The 24,423-nt window shown below is 46.4% G+C and overlaps 1 protein-coding gene across 2 annotated transcripts; it reads left to right on the top strand.

Moving 5' to 3' along the window:
* The first annotated feature begins 5,095 nt into the window (after positions 1-5,095).
* TEF (TEF transcription factor, PAR bZIP family member) lies at positions 5,096-23,334 on the top strand. Of its 2 annotated transcripts, XM_042815986.1 has the most exons (5): positions 5,096-5,409; positions 15,114-15,437; positions 16,809-17,029; positions 17,670-17,881; positions 19,749-23,334. In XM_042815986.1, exons 1-5 carry the CDS (start codon positions 5,307-5,309, stop codon positions 19,768-19,770), a joined length of 882 nt encoding a protein of 293 aa, XP_042671920.1. In that variant the 5' UTR covers positions 5,096-5,306; the 3' UTR covers positions 19,771-23,334. The 2 variants fall into 2 exon arrangements, with proteins under 2 accessions (XP_042671920.1, XP_042671921.1); XM_042815987.1 differs by lacking the exon at positions 19,749-23,334 and having other exon boundaries at positions 17,670-19,729.
* The last annotated feature ends 1,089 nt before the right edge of the window (positions 23,335-24,423 follow it).

Here is a 24,423-nt window from a genome sequence, read left to right as displayed (position 1 = left end):
TTATCATCTGGGATAATCCTCCCAAAAATGACATTTACCAAGGATTGAGATGGAAATCTCTAAACCCAGATGCCAGAGTAGATTTGGCTTGCTTGGAACCGGAAAAACACTCAGTGCTGGAGGTGCTTTTCCATGCATTTCTCTGTGGATTTCCTTTCTCTGATTCAATTGTGGGCCTTCAGTAGTGCTGGGGCCCTCCAGGCGGACAGTCAGGGAGGATGAAAAGCTGCATACTTTCTGTAATTGAATACTAAGGCACGCTCCCCTGTTTGTACCCCAGCAAAGCTCAGCAGCAGAGACAGAGAGTCCTAGTTCCAGGGAGTGAGATGGCCTCTGTTTTCCTCAGCCGAATGGCTTGAAGATACCTACAAAGTTTCTGAATGTGGGGATCCACATCCACAGTGCAGAAGTGGATTTTCAAGAGAGACTTTCAGCAGACTAGATTGTATCTTGTTGGAAAAGTAGGCATTTGTATCTTGGCCTTTGGGGATCAACTATAGCCAAGCTGTCCAGGCTTCTTGTGAGACTGGCTATTTTCTTTCAGCTTGTGTTCTTCCCCCAGACTCAAGCTAACTCTTATCTATCTATCATGTTCTGACCTCTTGGGCCACAGCACTGCAGGGTTCCTTCTCCTGCCAGGGGTCACATTGTTCCTGGAAAAGGTGAGTGAGTCTGGGATGGGTTGGCCACGGGATGGCTGATGGAGAGAGCCAGCCTCTCTCTTTTGAGAAGTGGCTGCAAGAACACGCATCTTCCTTGCCATGCCACCCAACCATCTTCCACAGACCCTGGCAGAGGCCCAGCAATTGCTGTCCTTGGATTTCCCCATCCTTCCTTAAACACCTTTGTTTTTTGTTGCTCTTGGCTTCTCCTGGGCTCTGCCTCCTGCCGTGGGTCTGATAAAGCAAAGGCTTGGAGAGCTCCCAAAGCCAGCTCTGCCCAGGCTCCCCGAGTATTTCTGGAACAGGGAAATGCACAAAAGCAGCTGTAGGCGTCCTTCCTGCGCATGGCAGCACAACCTTTGGTGACCCTGAGTCCTTCTCACGTTATCTCCCTACCTAGCACCTACTTTTCTGGCAAATGACACCACACAGGGAAGGCCACATGCAGAACAACAAAGATGCCGTGAGCCTGGCTGCTGCGTGAGCACCCCAAGAGGTGGGCATGTCTTGGCAGCAGGGTGGGAAGGAAAAGCTCATTAGTTTTTGGCATGCATTTTGGGAAATTAGTTTTTAGAAATACTTTTTGCCTCAGGCAGGAGATGTAGGTGATTCCTTCTGCTCAGCTGTGCTGTTTGCTCAGAGGTTCCCAGTGCTGTTGATGGGGCTGCAGGAGGTGCCTGTTCCAATGCCAGCCCTGGCTTGCAGAGAAAGCAAAGCTGCTGGCTGCCTCCAGCCATGGGCTGTATCCCTGCAGTGGGGAGGTACAGGTACTGAAGGCTGTGCCAGGGCCGGGCCAGCACCAGGGGATACAAATAGAGGGGCTTGCAGCAGCAATCTGTCCTTCCTCAGGTACATGAATCACTCACCAGCCCTCCTCCACACAGGGGTACAGGCATGCGTACATGTGAATGTATGCAATGACCTGTCTGGGGAAGAAGTGGCCCATTAGAAGATGAGAAGGGGGCTCAGCATAATACCTCATCAAACCTGCCTGTCCATATTCCACATTGCTGCTATCAAAAAGGGTTTTATGCATGTATTTCGTGCACCTGTCCGCTAGCAGCAGTATCTTGAGACCATAGAAGAGACTCCAGAATGTGGGCAGACATTCTTTCAGAAAGGTTGTGATAAAATTTTTCCTGTCAACTAGTCCCTGCCAAAGTGAAAAACGAACACCTACTAAGCCCAATGCCCCATGCAAATAAATAGTTAAGTTCCCCAGTGGAGGCTCTCATTGGAGCACAGTATTTATTTGTCCTAGGAGCTAGCACGGGAAAAAAGAATTACGGATGTCTGGAAAGAGGCAGTGACTGACCTCTGGCAAAGGGTTTGCTTGGGCAAGAGAAGAAAGAGGAAACCATTTACCAGGCTGGGTTTGATGAAAGAATTGAGGCTGGAGCCTCCACCCAGACCACGGGGAGTAGGTTTGATCTGCAAGACCTGCAAGAGGAGACCGTGTGAGGTGATATGGAAATTTCCAAATAATGGCTGTGCTGCCAAAGTGGATGCTCTCAAGTGGCTGAAAAAAGAAAGCTGTTTCAAGAGCAGCAGGGCTTGTAAAGCTTCTAAGGGTTTCTACAGACTTTTATCCTTACTTCCAGGTATACCTCAGAGGAGCAGCAAACCTTATCTGTCACCTCACAGTCCTCTCAGTACTGCTGGCTCTGCCTGTACCCACACTATGGTCTGCTAGGGGCTATATGTGCTTTGGGGTCTCAGCTACCAATACGCATGCCCCAGATCAAACAGAATAAAAACCAGCAGGTTTTCTTGCTGAGGAGTCATTAATTTGACTCTCTTCTTCCTAGCTTATCTGTCTAGTAGAAAAAATATATTTAAACTTATTTATCCCTTTGTCAAAGCAGATAGTGTGTTCTGGGTAAGGGAGGGGTGAATAGATGGATGGATAGATACTACTGTTGTGTAAGCCTTGTGTCCTTATCAAGTCAGACAAATAAGTTTTTTATTTTCTAAGAGGAAACATCCCATTGGGTTATTGAGCCAAGCTTTCATTTCATCTGAGGAAGCTGAGATGGCAATTAGTAATAATAACCATTAATGCTGCACTTTTGTCAAATGTCCTTGCTGCTGGTGGGCTCCCCATAAGATGTGCTCTCATGACACACAACTAAGCTCCCTTACGAAACTGCGGCCTCACACTGTGCAGACAGATGCTACCACACAGTACAAGACCCATAGAGACAATTTTCAGGAGTTTCTGCCCAGGAAGGCACCCAGGTATGCCACTGTCTCATGTTTTGGGACTGAGATTGGCTGTGAAAGACTGGCATGAGGGAGGGCAGCAGAAAGGCAGCTGCAGAAGTACTACTGATGTGGCCCTTTAAAGAGACCAAGGGAGCATTCCTCTGCAGCAGGTGCTCTGCAATTCCTGGTGCACTTTGGGCCTGTAGAAAGATCCCTGCAAAGACAGCAGGAGAATTAGGGTTTTAAAATGAATGTATCCCTGGCTTCTGCAATTTGAATAGTTGTTCCTGGAGTCTGGCTCTCTATGTCACATTCAGTGTACCCTTCTCTGTGGCCACCCATTTAGAGCCAGTGCAAGTTGACTGTGGCTGGTCAAGTGTGTCAGAAAATCTACTGTGAGTGGCTGACCGGGCTTCTGAGTGATGGAAAAGGTTGCTGAGAGCTGCGCTCACATGGGATTACAGCGAAAATAAATAATGAACTGATCTGATAACAGTGCAGCCAGAACAAATTCTGCAATCTATGGCCATGCCTGCAGCTCTCCATGATGACACAGAGCCAACATTTCAACTCCATTCACTAAAGCAGCTCAAGATTTCTCCATGTCAGGGACAAGAGGGCAGGTGGATGCTCTGCACTGCTTTGATGTTAGTCCATACCATGATTTCTGCTTCTCTGGGGCTGGATATTGGGGCAGTGTTGATGCATCCTACCAGTGATGTTACCAAGTTCTTCAAAGAATCACAGAATTGTTGGGTTGGAAGAGAACTTAAAGCCCACTCAGTTCCACCCCTGTGCCGTGGGCAGGGCTGCCACCCAGCAGTTCGGGCTGCCCATGGCCCCATCCAACCTGGCCTTGAACCTCCAGGGATGGGGCACCACAGCTCTCTGGGCAGCCTGTGCCAATGTCTCACTACCCTCCGAATAAAGAATTTCCTCTGAATATCTAATCTAAATCTCCTCTCTTTTAGTTTAAAACCTATTACTGCCCATGTAAAACCTTCTCCTGATTGAGAGCTTGATTTTCATCGGGTTGTGAGTCAAGAAGGACACATGGTGTTGGCAGGAGATTTTGTGGACATCGCAAACACCAGATGAGATGTGCCTTCTCAGCTCTATACACAGTAACTTGTAAATGCCCACTGAAATTTAAAAATTCAAGATTCTGAGTGACAGTTTCCTCCCAACAAACCTAATTTGCCGAAGCAATAAATGTCAGCAACAGGACTAGAGGGAATAACCTCAAGTCACATCAGTGGAGGTTCAGGTTGGATATTAGGAAAAATTTCTTCTCCAAAAGAGTAGTCAGGCGCTGGCACAGGCTGACAATGGAGGCAGTGGAGTCACCATCCCTGGAAGGTGTTTAAGAAACACTTATGTTGTACTAAGGGACATGGTTTAGTGAGGAAGTACTGGCCGTAGCAGGATAGTTGGACTAGATGACCTTGGAGGTCTTTTCCAACCTTGGTGATTCTATGACTCAAACCGCTGCAAGTCAGGAGCAAAAAGAAACAAAGGCACTTCTGTTCTCATTATTGCACTCAGCAAGAGAAGACCCCAGCACATGTAAGCCGCTCCTTGCCAAGACAGATCCCTATAAAGAAGATCAGATCTTTTTCTTCCTGCTTCCTGTCGATCCTCCACACTAAAAAAAATCCTTCACTAATAGAAGGGGCTTGCATGCTGCAGATCTTACCTAACCAGCTGTTATCAGAGTACTCTCAGGGTACATGAACTTGCCTCACATCACCGCTTTGAGAGGAGGTTGTTGGATTTCCAATAAAACTCTGTGTCGCTTCTGAAGAGAAATTCTGCGCTTTGTGCCTGATGCAGACTTGATAAGGAAGATGCCTTTCACTGTTAATCAGTATGGACTTAGCATGGACACACAGTAAGTGATACATCATAGAAAAACAGGCACTATCTGCCTCTCTGACAGCTGGAAAGCTAGCAGGCAGATGCAAGCACGATGTGTATGTCTCCATGGGGCAGGCTGGGCAGCTCATAGCTCCACAGATCCATTTGCTGTTGTGCTCACAGCCACAGTGTTTGTATTTATTATAACACCTTGGGAAAGAAAAGGGTGCTGCCTTTTCAAAGTTAGATAACTGGCCCAGTTCTTCGCAGTCGGATTGGCTGCGAGAGGCCCTGTAAAACCGTGCTGGCCAGCAGCCCGGCCCAGCCCTGCTAGGCTGCAAGCGATTTCCACAATTGGCCACTTCAGAGTGGGAGTGGGGGAGGTGAAGACAGCTGGGCAAACTGCATCTCCACCAAGCTGCTTCCCTTCCTCCTTGGGTTTTCTCAGCCGGAGTTATTTGGCAAAGCCTGCTCCGGGTGCCTCCAAACCCCTCTCGTGAGGTCCAGGCGAGTGGGTTGCGGCACTGGCGGCCAGGCTGCTGGCACTCCATTGGCCTCTCTAGAGCAGTCCCGGCACAGGACATGTCAGTCTGCAACAGCCCTGGGGGCCCCGCTGCCCTGGACTTTCCCGAAGTCCTGAAGTCCCTGCTGGAGTACTCCTTACCCTGGACCAACAAAATGACAGGTAGGACGGAGGGAACGCTTAGGGGTCTGTTTTTTTCTCCATAAATTGCAATGCGAGAAGCGGGCAGAAGTTTGTTCACTGCAAACTTTTCAAGGGTGTGCTGCCTCACCAAGTGAGCTGGGGAGTGCTGGGAGTGAGTGTGGTGTGCAGCTGGGAATAAAACAGCAGTGATGATGGATTGATTACAAAATCCATCAGGAGTGCTGAGCTCCTGATCTTTTTAATCTCAGCTACTTCTTGAACGCCCTCAAAGCTTTCTGAGCAGGGAAGAATTGGGTACAAACCTTTGTGCTCACATAGGAGCAACTTCCAGGATTTCTATCTATGCTATGTAACGGTTAATGAGTGTTCAGTCTCTGGACACTACTGCTCCCCAGATGTGCACTGCCTGGGGTGAGGTGCCCAGCTGGCTGATTCTGTGCAAACTTTGTGCATGATGCTGCAGTTGTTTATCGGTTAGAAGCTGAGGTACAGAACAAAGCAAATGTGTTTTCTTTGCAAGAGCACTCAGGTACTCCTAGGCTTTCCCACTCTCTGCAGCCTCCAAGAAAACAAATGGAAATGATCCAAGAAGTTGTTTAGTCTGTGCTTCTTCTGGGCTGACCAATTCTCTCCTGTTGGGCACGCTCCAAGCGCCCATCATATAACTCACGGACTTGATGGTTTTGGATGGGATGCCACATGCCCTTGGCAAGCTGTTTTTTGGTTGTTGTGTTGTAATGTTTGCTGACAAGTGCTAGCGAAGTGTGTGGGAACACCTCAGCACCATACGCTCATGTCCAGGCACGAGCAAGTTGAACTCACCAAAAAGAACTCCTGCTGAGTTGGCTGTTGGGCAGGAAGCTGCCAGAGGACAAGGCAGACAGCTCGCAGTCTTGAGGGCAAGCGTGACCCAAGCTGGGAGCAGAAAAGCCAGGCCCACAGTGCGGAGGGGAGCTTTCCTTTTGCCCTGATTGTCAACAGGAAAGAAGAATGCCGTGGCAGTAAAGCAGCTGCCTGCTGGAATACAGCAAACACTGTGGGAAAAGGGAAGGGGAAATGCCCATACCTTCCAGAAGCTTATTTTATCACATTACTTTATTCCTCCCATCTGTGAGCTTGCTTGGCTCACTCCTTTGCTGAGACTTTGACTGGCGTGCTTTACCTGGTGTGCTTACGTACCACATGATGTGAAGCCACATGTTGGAAGCAGGTCATGTTTTCAGGGCCGACTGATGCCCATGTGGAAAGCAGACCTGGCTGGGAGACAACCGGTAATGGACAGAGGTGGCTCACACGGCACAGAGCTTTGCTGGGGCTCTGCTGAAGTATGGCTGGCCCTTTGAGACCTCTGGTCTCCACAGCCAGGTGGATTGAGCTAATCCAAGGGGGGAGTGCTGGCAAGATTGGTCTGTCTGGCAAGTAGGAGTAGGGACTGTTGGGGATCAATGATTTGCAGAGGAAATAATTTCATTTTAACTGAATGTGGCTTATTTGGCAACTGAGGTTGCTGTCTTGTGGCAGCTTTCCTCTTCAGTCCTGGGATCACCCTGCCTCTTAGCATCACCTCATGTAACCCTCAGAATTGTGATTATTGTGCCGCTTCCCTCCTGCGGCCAGTGTTCCCATCACATCCTGCTTCCCACAAAGTTCTGTTCTCCCTGCTGGGTCCCCATACCTACACACCCCTCTTCTGGTTTTGTTTGGCCCTGTGTCTGAAACGAGGATTCAGACCTCCCAGCAGAACTTGCTGGACATGTCCCACCCTGTGCTTAGCACTGGGCTGCTTTCTGCTTCCTTCCCTGCTGCATCAAAGCTGGGCTGTTCTGCATCATCTGTCCCCGACAGTGACAGCCAAGGCCACTGCATTCCTCTCCTCACATCTCATTGTCCCCCTCTCTTCCTCCTCGTCTGCAGAGCAAAATACCAAGTGTAAAGATCCAGGCAGATCCCAACTCAACCAGGAAGGTACAGCTGAGGGAGCAATGTCCACTTCGTGCTGGCAGCAACTTGAATCCCTACTCCCTTGAAGCAGTAAGGAAAAGCTCTCAGAGCAACCTCCCTCCTTGCTGGTGGGGCAGAGCCGACGCCTAGGCAGGGTGCTGTGAGAGGGAACCCACAGGAATGCTCCCCAGGACCTCCTGCCCTCAGGCAGAACAGCTAACATTGTGCAGGCCGAACCCTCCCCATGCACAGTCACGAGGCAGTGGCAGCGTAGAGTGAACTTTAGCTTCAGCAACTATTTAGCTGGGGTGGAAATGGGCTGGAGAAAGAGCATGATCAATCTAAACGGAAAATCCCTGGAGGAAAGGCTGCTGAGTGGATGTAGCAACCTCCATTCACACAGACGTCACCCAGCAAAGTAGCTGCCATTTAATCTGTAGGGGGGGATGCACACAGAGCACATTCCTTGAAGGAGCTATGTACTGTACTGACACATAGCATCATCCCTGGGGGCCTCCAGCCACAACAACAATGGAACAAAGCAACCCAGAGAGCTGTAGCTGAATGGGGAGCCTGCAGCCTGCCCCACTTTGGCCAAGTCCCCTCATCCTATTCATAAGAAGCTGCTGTTTCCCAGCCTTGCTAGGTTGTGTTCTTGTTACCACCTACCATTTAGCTGTTTCCTGGGCAAGGGCTTTACTGTAAACCTTTACTTGCCCCTTGCTGAGCTGCATGTGCTGCCTCTGTCCTGTGTGGTCTGACATCTGTCTTTCATTGTCCCGTGTGAAGTGCCATCCCTCTTCTACTCATATGATTATTTCTTCTGCCAGCTGAGCTTGGCAAGGCAGAAGGAGCCTGTGAAAGGCACGTGGCAGCCCTGGAGCACACCAGGCAATGGAGCATGACCTGTTCTGCATGCTTTTGCAGCTGGGTTTATCAGCTGCAATGATATGTTAACCCACACTGCTCCAACATCCTACATTCACCAGGTGGCCTTCCATGTGAGCTGGCATTGTCAAGGAGATTCTGTCTCCAGCCTATGCAAGAGAAGCAGCTGGCATTTAGGGTAGAGTGTGCTCCATGTCCCTCTGAGTTGGACAAGGGCTTGCTGCAGTGAGGTATCAGTGAGGAGCACCTACCACATGTCACTTCCAATCTTGTCCCTTTCTTCTGGGGCGTGCGGAGAGGAATTCAGACCTGATTTTGTGTCTCCGTGACCACTGAGATTTATTAGAAACGGTCAAGTCAAGCTGTGCTTTGAAACCACAATGTCTGAAGTTATTTCTGAAGCCTTTGCCCTGGAGGTCTGCAGAGGTGCAGCTGAAGCAAGGCAGCATTACTGTCTGCCAGGAGGGATAGGGCCCTTTTAGGGGGGAGAACCATTCTGCCCTTTCAGCCTTGGTGCTGCAGGGTGCAGCCAGGGCTCTTGCAGAGGAGCTGTGTGCCCGTTCCTCCGGCTGCTCGCAGCACCGGGCAGGTTTGCTGCAGCCAGCCTTCAGTGAGAGCCTTCAGGAGGCAGCAGCTGCTGGCAGCAGAGGCCTGTGTCTGTGGTGCTGTCACTTCTCCGAGCTTGCTCGTTCGGCAGAAGCTCCATACGCTCTGCCTGTGCTCTGGGGGATGAACTTGGCACGCACACATCTCCCTGCGCCTTCAGAAGCTTAAATCCCAGCACGAATCCCTGCCACTGGAATAGAAGGCAGGCCTTGCCCGGACCACTGAGGGCAGCTGACGTCCCTCCTGGCTGCTCACGCTATGTGGGGCACGCAGCGGCCGCACTGCAATGTAGGGCAGAGGGAGATTAAATCCAGGCCGTCTGGGCACGGCGATCCCGGGCTCCAGACAAGGGACATTTAGGGATCTTCCTGCCAGGGCGGGGCCTCGCTCCACAGCAACCGCTGCTGTGATGCAGCTCCCCAACGGCGGGCCTGGACCCGCGGAGATCAGGGCTAGCGACAGCACTTCACGGCCATACCGCTTCCACAGCCGCTAACGGTTACCGAAGGCCAGAGGCCGTGTGTGTGCGCGGAGGGGGGAAAATCTCTCGCTTCTGCGCATGCGCGCCCACCCCGCGACAGGCGCTGCTCCTCCGCCGCCCACGCGCGCACTCGGTCCGCCCCTCCCGCCGCCTTTAGGAGCAGTTGGCGGTGACGCAGCTCTCTACAGGAGGGGCGAGGGGCGGGGCCTCGCATGCTAACGAGCCGCCGCAGCCTGCCCCTGCACGTGCCCCGGAGGGCGGGGGACGCGTGCCCGCGCCGGCCGCGGAGGGGCGGGGAGGGCGGAGCCCGGCGGCGAGGTCCCGCCCCTAGAGCGGCACGGGCCAATCGGCGCCGCGGAGAGGGCGGGTCGAGTCGCGAGGGCTCGGGTGGGCGGCACCGCGGCGCTCGTGAATATTGAAGTGAGAGGCGGGCGCGCATGCGCCCTTCCGCTCCAGCTGCTCGGTGTCGCTGGGTCCCGGGGTGCCGCCGCAGCAGCAGCCTGGCGCCGCACGCCGTGGCCGTCGGCGACCATTGACAGCCCATCAGGCGCCCGCCGGCTCGCGGGGAGTATGCCCGGCCGCGCCGCGCACCAGGAGGCGGCGGCGGCGGCGGCGGGAGGAGCGGCAGCGGAGCCCACGGCAGCCGGGGGGAGCGCGGGGGTCGTCGCGCAACAGCCCGAGCAGCAGGGCCTGGCGGGAGCCTTCCCGCTGGTGCTGAAGAAGCTGATGGAGAACCCCCCGCGGGACGCGAGGCTGGGTGAGCGCGCGTGGGCGGCGGGAGCGCGCGGCACCCCAGCCCCCCCCGCTTCCCCTCTCTCCATTCCCATTCCCCTCCTTCCACCGCTCTCCCCTCCCTCTGCCATCGCCGTCCTCCCGCCTTAGGGGCGGGCCCGGTGCGGGTTGGGGGGGTGGAGATCCGGGGGGCGCCCCCTGCGCCCGTTCTCTCCGCCCCAAGCCCCGCAGCGTGCCGGGGGGAGAGGTTGGGGCCGCTCCGGGTGCGTCGAGGCGGGGAGAAACGCTTCAGGTGGGAGGGGTGTAGGGTGTGCCGCGGGAGGCGGCCGCCTCCGTTGCCGCAAAGTTGGGCTGGAAGGAGCCTTCAGGTGCCTCTGTCTGCTCTAGGCACTAAGCGAGCCTAATCCCCAAGGGTGTGCCCGGTACCTGCGCCGTCCTGCCCGGCCGGGGCTCCTCTGCTCCTGAGGGCAGCGTTGTGCAAACAGGGCTGGCTGCAGCCTTCCCAGTGCAGAGCCATTGGCGTTTTCAATCCTTGCACAGTACTGCGTAAACCTATTCGTCTCGTGATTCTGGCCAATACCTTTTTCTCCTTTCTGCTTTAAAAAAAATAATAATAATAATAATAATAATAATAATAGAAAGGTCAGCCTCGGATAGAGGTTGGCCGTGTTGCTATGGCACAGGATGCTGCAGTGCATTTTGAATCTCCAGTGTTATGGCAGCGCTGAGGTTGTTATCCTCACCCAATACCCTTTAGAGGTGACAGTGCTATCAGAAACAACCTCAGGTGGTGTGTGGTGGCCAAACGGGATATGGCTGCTTTGTTTTCTACGTCCAGCATTTGGAGCTGTGAAATTTTAAAAGAAATAAGGATTTCATGCCTTGCACCGCTCTAGAATGAGAAGCACTGAATTCTTTTCCCCTTACCAGATGACCCCATTCCAGCTTGGGAAGGCACACAGTATGACCCTGTTAAGCTTATTGGTGGGCCTGCTGAATTCTGATTACCCCTCTCCATTCACACTGGGATGAAGTTCACACTGTTCCCATTCTTAAATTTCTCCCTGGGCTTCCTTTAATTCACCTGGCACTATGTCATTTCATTTCATGCTTCCTGAAACGTGTTGCTTTGTTTGTTTTGGTCTCGATGCTTCAATTCTCTGCATGTTTGCAAGACAGAGAAAAAAGGCACCGCTGTTAGCAGGTAACTGTTCTTAATTTTACAAAAGACCTGCCAGTACAATTGCAACTACTGACTTCGGAGGATCCTTCTTTTATTTTCTGTTCCTTTACAATGCATGGATGGAACCAAAGTGTCAGCAGGCTTTCTAAGAAAGGCTCCCGTGTGCTTTGCGTGTTGACAATATACAATTTGCTGTATTATTTTGAGGTAAATGGTATCAACAAGCTGCAGTTGTGTCCATTTATAGTCTGCACAAGCTTCCTATGGGTTTTCCAACTGCCCTGGGTAATTTGACTACCCAGTAAGCGAGCAGGCTTTCTAATCCTTCTGAGCAACAGCAGAGGACATCCAGTTCCAACTGAATGCCATCATCTTGAACGCACTGCCATGTACTGAGTATATGCAGCAGCACTTGTAAGTTGTTCTTGAGCAGAGCATAAGGGTTAAATAAAAAAACCCAGTAATTTAAAATAATGAAGTCTGTGGAGTAAGGGAAGAGGATTAATATTTTGGAGCAGGAGTGTAGGTCCTGCCTATTAATAATGAACTGCTGCATACTCTCCAGTCCAAAGGATGCCTTAATCACCAGTTGCATGCTGGTCTGGCAGGAATGCCTCAACAAACATCACAGTAATGGGCATCAGAAGTACATTATTCTAAAACCTATCTTGTTGCACTGTCACAGGTGGGGCTGAAGATCTGTGGAAGAATCAGCCTTGGACTATACAGCATTTTCTGTATAATTTGGCAGAATATTTTTGATGAAGGGGGGGCTTCCTCAAAAGTGTGGGTACTGGTAGTGGCCTAAACATCCGTCTTGTCTTGTGAAAAAACAAGCATGAACAATAAAGCTCTTTCCAGCTTGCTAAAATGAGTGTTTCCAGCTGTTAGTGACCTGGAGTTCTTGATTTTTTGTTGCCAGAATTATTTAAGGTAAACTAGTGACCTCTCTTAACAGCAGATATACAAGCTAGTTAATAGGTCATAGTAGCAGAATGAGAGGACTAAATTGGACGTGAGCTTTCAGCTGCAGAACTACAGTCCAGATTTACCAGGGTGACCTTGAATCACTGCAAATGGAGCCTCTTAGGATACTGCAGCTCTGCTGTCAGGTAATACCTGTTTACACTATAAATATATTTGGAGAATTAATGTTTCAGGTCCCTGTGCTGGGGCAGGCGGAAACTTTCACCTCAAGATGCAAGAAGTTAATTAGTGTTTCATTAGATATTGTGTACCCAGCAGGATGTTGTGCAGCAGGAAATAAAGATTAAATGAATTGAAAGAAAGCCAGTGGGAAAATGTCAGTGTAAAAATGATCACACAACAGTTCTTTTTATGCGTCATGTTTGAAATACACGGGCACTCAGTATGCCTGCTAACGGCTGCTATTTTAATTTTGTTTCAGATATTGCTGCTAGAAGTGAGGGTGGAGAAAGAGACAGCGTAGCTAAACAAAGACCACACTGGGGACTCAGTGCTTGTCCAGTTCTCAACGTGTAGCAAAAGGAAAAGAATCAGGTGGTCCTCTCATGTGAAGAAAGGATTTAATTTGATGTGAGCCAGGGACAATAGCAAGAGGAAGTTGGAAGGGCTGTGGTCTTTTTGGGGTACTAAAGTACAGCAGGATGATGGTGCACATCTGTGGGGCTCTGAAAGCTCTTGTAAGAGCCACACGTGCCTGCAGTATGGCATCTATCTTCTGGGCTGGGGGGGAGAGGAGGGAAGGGAGGGGTTGGAGACGCAACAGCTAAGCTTTGTATTTTGAGATGTTGCATTAGATGTTGCAATGCCCATGCACTACTGTCTGTGTTAAGACTTGCATAGTTTATAATGGAATACTGATGTTTTTAAGACCAAGGGGTGATAATGCTTTGATTCGACGTTCACAAGTTGTCTGTCATGTTGATAAAAAAATAAAGTGATTTATACAGAAATCATTATTGTCACTTGCTTTGTATTGTTACGGGATTGTACACCACTCCTTGTACAAATCTGGGTGGTTGTGTTGGGCAATATGCAAACCTTACGGGAATGCACTATCCTAGATTCAAAAGCTTGATGTAAAATGGCTGTTCTGATTTGGTGGAGTGTGCCTCACTAGTGACGTCATCTTTGTGTGTGAAACAGAGCAGACAGCATTTCTTTACTTGCTTCGAGTACAAGCTGTTTAGAACATTCGGTTAGTTTGGATCGTGGCTGTTAACCTGAACATTTGCTTTGCCTGGGAAAAGGTAGGGAAGATAGTAAAGGAGTTTATAGCAGGGATAGGTGTTGGGAGGTGGAAGTTGAGAGGCAGCGGTGTGAAGTTGTGAGGGGAGCAGCCCATAGCTGCAAGGAGATGATGTTGACAAAGCTTACCCTTTAGGTACTTACTGTTAGTCCCAAGTCTGTAGCTGATAAGTATTTTCTTGTGTGCTTAGATTAGTAGCTATCTCTTGTATAAAATGTTCGGGGGATGGTGGATGAAAACGATAATTTATTTTGTGTGGCAGTGCTGTTCTTTGAGCCATAAAAAGCTCTTTCAATCTCAGTTCCGTCTCAGCTAAGGCAGCAGTGGAAGGAATGCCAGTTTTATCAAATAGGCTTTATATAAATAGGCTTTTCTGATTTGGAGCACGGTTTCAACCACACTCCCACCTCGATGAAGTAGAATACTCCTTTAGTATATTTTAGCTGGTCTGGAATATCCTATTGCCGAGGGCTTGTGCGTTTTGCTAGGCTGATGTGTGCAGATGCTGGAGATCCACAGTGCTCCAGTGTACTTCCCTGCAGCCCTTGTTCCCTCCGAGTGGGTATTTTATCTGCTTCCTTGATAAGATGCAGTTCCCAGTTGGTACAGCTGCACCTGGTGACTGTTCCTTTTGATGACAGCACTGGCTTCAGTAGTCGCTGCCCTAACATTGCTTCTGCAGTGCTTCCTTGCAGTGCAGGTAGAATTGCATAGCTATGAGGAGAACTGGATCAGGAACAGAACTTGGATTTTTTTTTTTTTTTTTTTTTTGCTGATTTATTTTTATCTCTTAAATTATGTAATTATTCCATAACTTGAGTTTTCTGCTTGGATTCTGTCCCAGACAGTTGTGAAGATTCAGTAGCTATGGGGAATGTAGAAACAGCCATTTTTCAGTATTACATGCTTTGTAGCATAGTAAATGGAGAGCTCATCAGTCTTTTCTGGCTTGGGGGTGGAGATGTGGGAGTATGCCTTATCAGACATCTCCCCAAAGAGGAAAAATTGTGTGTAGGTACACTGAGCTATCTATAGTGAACAGCATTTGGAGCTATTACTTTATGTGGACATGCTGAGTCATTTTAGAAAGGAATGCATCTACAATACTGAACAGTAGTGGTCTGGGTCTCTGATGTGCTGTGGACCCTTCTAGCTGATTTTCAAATGCAATCTGAAAACTCTTATTTACTTCTGAATGTCAATCTAAATTATTCTTCTGCACCTTCTTTCCCTCGTGCATGGAATAAACTACTCTGCTTCCTCAAAGTTCTCTTAATGGCTTCTGTTGTAATTCTGTGTCAGGACATTCATTTCCCCATCTTCCAGGACAAGTCAGGGAAAGACAAATGAACCCACAGCAGCAAAACCAGTCTATTTAGCAGTGGCTAGTGAATAATAAGCCAGATGCAGTATTATAGTGTACTTTGGTGAGTTCTCACTGCGGAGTTGATGATCTTCAAGGCTACTCAACTGTGGTCCAGCCCTTGCAGGGGGGCAAAGCACACTATGCTGAGCTGCATACAAATGTTGCCTTTCAACATCTGCATTTCCAGATCATGTCTTGAGGCAGAAATATGGTTTACTGAATTTTCTTCCATGGGATTTTTTTTTTTTATTTTAAGCTGCAACTTGTGCAGTGACCTACTTGTATCTTTCAGATAAAGAGAAGAAGATAAAGCTTGAGGAAGATGAGGCAGCAGCTGCCAGCACTATGGCAGTCTCAGCTTCCCTCATGCCACCTATTTGGGACAAAACTATTCCTTACGATGGAGAGTCTTTCCATCTGGAGTACATGGATCTGGATGAATTTCTCCTCGAGAATGGAATTCCTTCCAGCCCTACTCACCTGGATTTGAACCAGAATCCACTCATGCCTGTGGCTAAGCTGGAAGAAAAGGAGCCAGCCAGTGCATCCACCGGTTCTCCTGTGTCTTCGTCATCTACTGCCGTCTACCAGCAATCTGAAGCAGCCTCCAGCACAGGTAGATGGAATTGTTTTGATTGTTCTGCTATCAACAGGTGCTTCTTCAGATCCAAGAGGAGATGTGCTAACCCATTGCTGTTAGCTGTGGCAGGCTAAGTAACAGGAAAGTGCTCAGCGTAGCCCATGTGTCAATTCATGAAGATGCTGCCTCTCGTCTTCCTCAGTCTCCTTGCTGGAAACATGAGTCAATGTTTACAAGCATGCAGCCTTTCTCTTTTTGAAATCAGTGGAGCTGGAATGCCAGCATAAAGAATTTGCTTTCTTAATTTTGCTTATTTGGTGAGAAGCTGGGCGTGTTGTGAATTTAGCTGCTCAGATTGTCTTCTAACAGATTTGATAGGTTGTGCCAAGTCACTTGTACTGCCTTGGTTTGTCCCTCAAATAACAATGCTTAATTGGAAAAAAAAATAAATAAAAAGGCAGCCTTTCCTTGCTTGCCTGTGAAAATGGCAAACTGACCTTTGGAAAAGGTCTATTAATGGTACAGTTTAATATTCTGTGTTGCTTTGAAGAGAGAATGAAGGAACAAAGAAACAAAACTATGTACTTAAATGGTACTGAGAGACTTCTGCTTTTCATGAGTAGGGTTTGAGCTAGATTTGGAGTTTAAACTTCTTAGCCACTAAACTTGCACAGTGCTATTTCAGGAGCAGAGTTTACAGCAAGCATTTTGCTGAGGACCTCCTCCTGGGAACCTATGCGAAAAGCAAAACATTAAATTCTTTCTGTAAGACATAAGGTGTGTTATTTGCTTGTTTTTTTTCCAGGTGGCATATGAAAAGGTTTATTCATTGATTGCTGCTTCAGGTTGCACTGATATTACAAACTCGATGAACTTGAGTTGCTAAGTTGCATAAATATGTCAAAGTTCATGTGAACGCTGTCAGGCAGCTTGTTGGAGCACTTCTGTTCCCATGTGGCAAGGTTGTAGCATGTATTTAAATTTGTACCAAATCTACACTTCTTTAGTCCTTTGGTAATGCAATTGTCTTACCTTTGAAGGACTTAAGACTGCAGTGTTTGGGCAAGCTTTTTTTTTCTGTGATGTTTTCAAAGTGACAAATCTCAGGCTGATACAATTTCCATGCTTAGAAACAAACTTGCTGTAGCAACCCTAAATGTGCTCAAGTGCAAAAAAACACTTTGAGGAAGTCTTAGCTTTTGTCCCACACCTGTCTACTCATGTCTGTTAGTCTGGCAGATGGTCCTGGAACTTGTGTTACAGTGGACATACAGTACCAAGCATTGCATTAGAGAAATATCAGGTAGTGCTATTAAATGCTAGCTGCAACAACAGAGGTATCCAGCGTGGCTTCTGAGTTAATTCTCTTCATCCTGCTGAATGTGTTGCAACTTCTGTTTTTGCCAGAATCCCCACCGCAAAATGAGAGAAATACACCCAGCCCCATTGATCCTGACTGTGTAGAAGTTGAGGTGAATTTTAATCCTGATCCTGCTGATTTAGTGCTGTCCAGTGTGCCTGGTGGTGAGCTTTTCAATCCTCGCAAGCACAAGTTTACTGAAGAGGACCTGAAACCACAACCAATGATTAAAAAAGCAAAGAAGGTTTTTGTCCCAGATGAGCAAAAGGTAACAGATTTATTACTGCAGACTTCTCTAGGCTGTGATCAAAATTTTTCACTCTTTGACCAAACACACTCACATATAAAGGTAACATGCTGTACATACATGACTGGGGAAAAGCATTGCCAGGAATAGAATTGACAAGTAAACCACTGTTCTTGCTGTTTTGCTGGTTTGGTACCATGAGATAATTACCAGACAGGAGCAACTGAAAATGATATACACAGAAATTAGAAGAACTATCTGATCACATCCACATCGGCTGCGCTTTGAAGGCCAGTGTATGTATTTGCCCAGCATTATGCCTGCTCTAGCTTTGAGCAGGCAAGAGAACAGGCTGTTTTTCTTGGAAGTTCATTCTTGAATTGAAATTAAGTCAAGAGCAGATTTCAATTGGACAGCATAGTAGCCAGGTCTTTTATTCTCCCCAGTTCTAGGAGGGCATCTTGTTTATGCTAAAGCAAGACTTGCATGTGATTATGAAATCTTACAGTGCTCTGTTGCCTGTATTTTAGCATCTGAGCCTTACAAACCAACGAAGGAAGCTCTCAAGTATGGCGTGTAGTGCCCTTATAGGACACAGGTGTTCATTTGATACAAAATGTCAGGTTGGCATCTTTTTTTTTCTTATTTCTTTCTGCTCCAGGACGAAAAGTACTGGACAAGACGAAAGAAGAACAATGTGGCAGCAAAGCGTTCCCGTGATGCTCGACGATTAAAGGAGAATCAGATCACAATTCGGGCAGCCTTCCTTGAGAAAGAGAATACGGCCCTGAGGACGGAGGTTGCAGAGCTGCGCAAGGAAGTGGGGCGATGCAAGAACATTGTTTCTAAATACGAGACCAGATACGGACCCTTGTAAGCACACCCCTTTTCCTTGTTAGGGCTCGTTGTTTTAGCCTCTTAGACTTCTCTGCCTTCTGTAGAGACTTTCAGAAATAAAGTTTGTGGAGGCTTTGCCATTTTGCATCTTAAAAAAAAAAAAAAAAAAAAAAAAAAAAGTTGGCAAAACGTTCAGACACATTTCCTGATTATCATGTTGCCCAAAAACTTAGTGTCCGTATTTACAACTTTAGCACTAATAGAGCACTTTCTGATGTCATACAAAAGAACAGATTATCCTGTCTGAAGGAATATACACAGATTCCTTGTGACTGGACAGAGCTTTTGCTTTCTGTTCTAATCTCTCTTTTTTTCAATGGAGGGAAAAAAGCAAAGACCAGAGTCCCTTAGGCTCTTTTTTTTCTTTTTTTTGTTTTCAAGAAAATCTTACTCTTTTGTACCTGTGTGCCACCTCCCTGCCCCAGTCAAATTGTGAAACATCATTTTAAGATGTTGCTGTGCAGCATCATGAAATTTTCCTCTCCCATTTAGAGGCACTAGAAAGCACTCTCTTCCTGTTGAAGAGGAACAGAGAATCTTTAGGACAGGGAAATGTTTGATCTCTTGTGGAAACTGAGATCTCTACCTTAAGCACTAGGAAAACTACAGTCAGTGCAGTGTTGGTAAAATACTGCTCAAGCTTCTAGATAGGCTCTAATTCTGGGTAACTTCCAGGAGCCTAGAATAGAGAACAGCAGGGAGTCCCTCACTTTACAGATGACTACAGAATAGTTTGTTGTGGATTTTAAGCTGTAATTCTACCACCACCCTTCATTTTTTTGTTCCCTGAGGGGAGACTTCTTCCTTGAATTGCTGATGAAGCAGCATGTTCATCATAACTGAGGAGTAAGGGGGAAAAAGAAGTCTGCCTTCTTATGCTGAATTTGAGGCCCATCTGTTAAGGAATTGCTTTTAAAATTTTTACAGAAAATCTTCTGTAGCATGAGAAACAGAGAAACTAGCCACTGTTACTTTGTTACACCTTACCTGTTGTACAAAGGTTTTGTTGTTTTTGTTTGTTTGTTTTGGTCCTTTGCCTCCCAAATATGCTATGGAACAAGCTACCAACAGTGCACCTCCATATCTCTTGTGTAGCAGTGTATCTGGACTCTGTGCTTGCTGGTTTTCTCTCTAGCATGCTTCTTGATAGAAAATTAATATACAAGACTTGCTCTCTTGAAAATAATCCATTCTCAGCACCAAGTGCTGCTTCAACAGTATGTGCTGCTAAAAGAGAACTATGTTGCGTGTGATGTTGGGACCTTCTCCATGACCTCCAGCTGCAAGAACCAGAAGCTTTAACAGAAGTATTTGTGCAGAAGTTCCCTTCTAGAACAAGAGAAGCTATCTTAAGATAGCAGTTATGTCAGAACTTCTAAGCTATGCTTCCTGGGCTAATGCTTCTATTAGGGAGTGAACAAGAGGTAGCAGATGTTGAGGGTAGTTTCCAGTTCCCCTCTTGAAATCTGAAAAGAATGTTGAGGGAAATGAAACAGAGGTTCTTTCCTGTACTAAAGACTTTGTGCCCAGCTTGTCTTTTAAGCATAATGGAAAAATTGGTATGAATTTAAACCAATTGTGCGTTGACTTCTTAAGAAAGTGGAGAAGCAGGCTAATCCAGTACAGTTAAAGTAAATGTATGCTTTGATCTCTCTCCCCTTTTTATGTTCTAATTCGACCAGTGTCTCTTCGTACTGTGTTGGTCTAATTTCTTTCAAACATGCTAAAAATGGTCACCCTTTGAGCAGGGGATTTGCTTTCACAGGGTGGTGTGTGGTGGTGGTGATGGCGGGAAGTATATTATAAATAAATTGTCACACTTAACACTTTGCTTTGTTTAAAGTGACTTATCTGATTCCGAGTGATGCAACTTTAAAGACTTTTAAAAACAAAGAAACTAAAAAGCACACATGAATCGCCAGTCTTCAGAGTGAGCAGTGAAATCTTTGAGGTGTCCCAACACAACTGACGATGACCCTGCCTGCCTGCTTGCCTGCAAGTACCCCATCTGAACTACCCAGGGCTGGGCATGATGAAAAGTGCAAAGTCTCCTTAATTCTGTATATGGCTTTCTTATCTGTCTTTCTCACTGTAACTATGAACTACAATAAGCTTACTTACTGGGGGTTTTGTCAAGACACTCAAAGTTCATGTTTCAAAGTCTGTTTACAGCCTGTGTGAGTAGTGACTGTTTTGGCACTTGAGTGGAAGAAAATAGAGAGATTTAAATGGAAGTGTCTGTATATATTAAGAACTGCTATACTTTGAAACTTCTTTCCCCTGCAGTAGAATAAGTTGTACCTAATGCTGCAGCTCGCTTCTGGTACAGCATAGCATCTTGTGGAGTATTGTGAGTGCAGAATCAAAGACAGCAGTTTGTGGCGTGTGAGGCTTCCAGTGCAGAGTAATACAGCAGATGTATTGAAACAATGCAGAAAGCACCCCAGTGTGCCATATGAAGGCCTGTAAGAAAATCTCTATCAAACAACCCATGCCAGAGGAAAAACTCTGCTGTAACCTGCCTTCTGACTTTTTTTATTGTTATTTTTTCCAAGGCTCACTTTCTTTTAATGGTATCTCGCTGAAACAAAGTCTGATCTTGTGTTACAAGTTAGCAGTCATGGACAAGGTGCTGGTCTGATCCCCATGTCTTTTGGCAGTGTAAGGCTACCAAGTGAGTATTAGTGCCAGCAAAGCAATGGCTATGAGCTGCCATGCTGCAATTTGCCCTCTCTTGACTACATGAGAACTGCAGTGGCAGGAGAGTATTTCGTTTGTTTGACAAATCTGAAACAGCTAAAGACTTTGCAGAGGTGCAGCAGACACCTTAAGTACCAGGACCCTTCCTTGTGCTGGTGCGGGAGAGTAGATGAAAGCTTGGGCAGATTGTGGAGATGATTATTGTGTGTAGAAGATGGGGAAAGTAGGTGGAAGGTCCTTTGTAATAGCTTCATCAGCCAAACAAGAATCTACCTTTATGTTGAGGAAGGTTAAGAGCTGTATTTAAGTGGGAAGAACAAGTACTTGCTTTCTGGGAAAGTAGCACAGAGCTGTAGCCTGTAAGACAGGAGTGAATGTTTGGTGTATTTGTGCCTGGAGATTGATGAATAGCACACACCTCAAGAGAAATAACCCAAAAAGCTTTCAGAAGCACAAGTGCCTGAGTTATGAGGCACAACTAGTTACCAGCAAAACCTGACACAACATTGAGCAAGTATTCTGAGTTAATGTTTACCCAAGAGATACCACTGTTCAGAGCAGAAAGGCAAAGAGAAAAAGATGCAAGGCAGCAGATAATGTTGTACCTTCACTTAAAGAATAAAAATTAAAATGCAGAATTTGTAACTTTTTTTTTTTTTTTTTTGAAAGCATAACCTTTGTAAAGGGCATATATATTAAATGCACTTATTGACCTGTTATTTGTAATGGACCATGATCTGGAGTGGAGAAGGTATTTTTAACTTTCATTGGTTACAAAATTGTACTGAGTGCACGATCAGAATTTGTGATTCTGAGGTGATCTCTGAGCCATCCTCAGATGGATGAATAGCTTAGCTCTGCGTTGCTGGAACATCAGCATGTATCACTACCTGTAGCAAATATTGCAGATTCGAATGGATATTTTTGGTATGTCCTGTTTTTCTTTTTCCTTTATTTTGATGATACTGACAGCATGTAAATACAGCAACTCTTTTTCCATTTATCATTTCTACGTTTCCAGTTGGATTTGGCTTTTCTTGACAGTCATGCTTCCTGCTTAAATCAAAGAATATTGTAACTGGGCAAGGAGTTGCTAATCCTTCATGGGGTCTTGCTGTCTTACTGCTTTAGGAGCATGTTTTAAATGCCTATACATTGTATACAGGACCTGGTTTTGCAGTATGCCACACTATTTTAAGAGCAAAACAGTAAGAATAGTACGTGCAATTCTGTCTTTTCCTGTCGTATCAAAGGTTTATACAGTGGAAACTAACAGTGTATTATATATATATATATATATTTTATTTCAGAGAAGACTGTTAGTAAATTCTTGTGCTTCCCTGTAGAACAGTGCACATCTGCACATCCTGTTTCACGTATCTACAGGTTGCAAAACTGGAAAATCTCACTTCAGGATAAACGTGACTGATCTTCTATAGTTGGAGATTTCTTTTTTTTCTGTTAAGAATCAACATCCCCAAGGGCAGATGAGGAGGCAGTAACACGGAAAGGAGCGTGCGCGCGTTGCCAGGCGGCAGGGTGACGCGCAGCGCTCATTTCCGTTCTCAGCTTTTGCAGTCTTGGGAAGTTGAGCTTAACTGCTTCGAGATGTGCTGCTCCTTTCAGAAAGATTCACTTGCAGTCTTGTTTCTTTGACGAGGATGACTGTCCTATTTGTAAATGATAGCTCAGATATGTTTTCCGTAGAGATCGTAAGACCGATATTCCTTTAGCTCAGTCTACGTGTTAAAAGATGCTGAATTGACACTGTTAGCAGCTGAAGTTCTCTAACCTTGGGACGTGCTACATAGAGCCCATAAGTGTGCCTATACTCCTATATACTCCATTGCATCCAAAAAGGGACCATCTCCAAGGGGAGGGAATAAAGGGAATGCATCTTGGAGCATCACTGCAGGGATTGCCATTGAAGGGAGCTGTTTTTGACAGCTCTACATTGATTAAGAAATACACTGAAATCAAACAGCCATTGCACAGCACTAGCTTTCAAAGTGCATAAACTGTTGATACTGGCAATTGACTGTTGTCTTATTCTACAGAAGAATTGACAATGAATAAGTGATGCACAAAACTTATTGCAGTACTGCTTTTGTACGTGACCTAATCCACACAGTTGCATTTCCATGCAGCAGTGCATTTCGGTACTTAATAAGTCCCTAGAATTTTATTCTTTCACCTGATGCCAAGATCTGCTCCCAGTGAAGCCATTAACAAAGATCTCATTAACTTCTATAGGAAAAAGTCTTTGTTCTGATGAGGTGAGCATCAAGCTTTAAGCAAGCACTGGAGCCCTGGGTGTATTTGTGTTGCTCTGGAGCGCCCTGTGCTGGGATCAGGCAGATGTATCCCTGATTGCAGGTGTCGTGTTCATAAACTGATCCTTCACTTATTTGTTCACACAGTTTTGATGTTCAGACAGTCTGGAATCTTTCCCTCCCTCCCCTGCCGTGGACAGGGTTAAAAAGCATACTATTAACTTGTGCTGGGAAAAGGAATGTTTTTCGTTGTTGCTTTTTCTTGTTTACTTGTTTCTTTTCTGAAAAAGAATGTTATGTGGCTTTCTGCAGTTCTTTTGGTAACGTTTTATATTATTTCTGACAATTTTCCCTGCTGTGCATTTTGAAAGCCCAAGGTATTTCAGCTGTCAAAATCACTTTCAGTGTTACCTGCAGTGTTACCTACTGATTTTAATAAATGAATTTCACAATGAAGGGTGCAGTGGAAGGCCAGCAGTCACAGCTCAATAAAACATTCTTGTATGGGGAATTTTTTTTCCCAAAAAAATAATGGATTTGCACAGAAGAGAATATTGTTGCTTCAGCCTTATGAACCTCTTCAGGATAACATGGCTCTGTTCCTTGTGATCAGATGCCTTCATTTTTAGTGAGAGTGAAGGTATCTTGCACCCTTTAAAACCCGGACAGGATTTCATTTGCCCTCACTGTTTTAGCTGATAAGCAGGAGATGAGAAATGCAAACTTATCTTAATGCATAGATCTTTTTTGTTCTTAGTAATCTACATCTAAATCCAAAAGCAGCAAGATAAATTTGTCAGTGCTGTTGTTTTGCCCTTGCAGTGCTGGAAGATACTGGCTAGCTTTCTAGATTTTCAGCTGATTACTCTGGTCTGTATAGCTGCAACAGGGTGAAGATGGATAAATTCACAACAAAAGAATGGGAAGAAGGTAGAAAGAGTAAGCGTAACTTCTGTGGAGACGCTAACAAAATGCTAATTGAGAAACTACATGATTTAATTGTCAATAACGCAGATTTGTCGTACAGAATGTTCATTTTTAACTTGAGAGTATGCTAGGAAGTCCCTTTTGGAATGGAGACTTCAAGTTGAAGCAACTATGGGGGAAAGGGAGTACTTTGAGGGAGATACATATATAGATAAACATAAAAATAGCTGTCAAGTAAAGCAGAAAATGGAAGTGGGGAAAATGGTACCACAGGTTACTGACCCAAATTAGGCTGCTGAAACCAAAGCCTTGCTGTTTAAATTTCTGCAGCAGCTTGGATCCCCATCCTGTAGAAGATTGTTTAGGTTTTAGGAAACTTATTTAAGGTTCGGGAATCTCCTTTTGTTGATCTCATGCCCACAGTTCAGAAGGAAGTGAAAGGAATACAGAGATGGGGGTGGAGAGTTACCGCAGAAAGGCATGAACAAATAGCTATTGCTTGAACTGAGTGTGCTGTTGTGCCAGGACTTGGCTTGCCCCTGCGAACTGATAGTGCTGTGTCATGAAGAAATTACTATCTGAGGCCCCAAGTGTTTTAAGACCTCAGTTGTGCATGGG

Source organism: Centrocercus urophasianus, unplaced genomic scaffold (assembly GCF_019232065.1).
Source record: "Centrocercus urophasianus isolate 14NV4802_14NV808 unplaced genomic scaffold, USGS_Curo_1.0 seq_15, whole genome shotgun sequence".
In the NCBI taxonomy this organism is placed as follows: Eukaryota; Metazoa; Chordata; class Aves; order Galliformes; family Phasianidae; genus Centrocercus; species Centrocercus urophasianus.
This window is presented reverse-complemented; position numbering and strand designations above follow the sequence as displayed.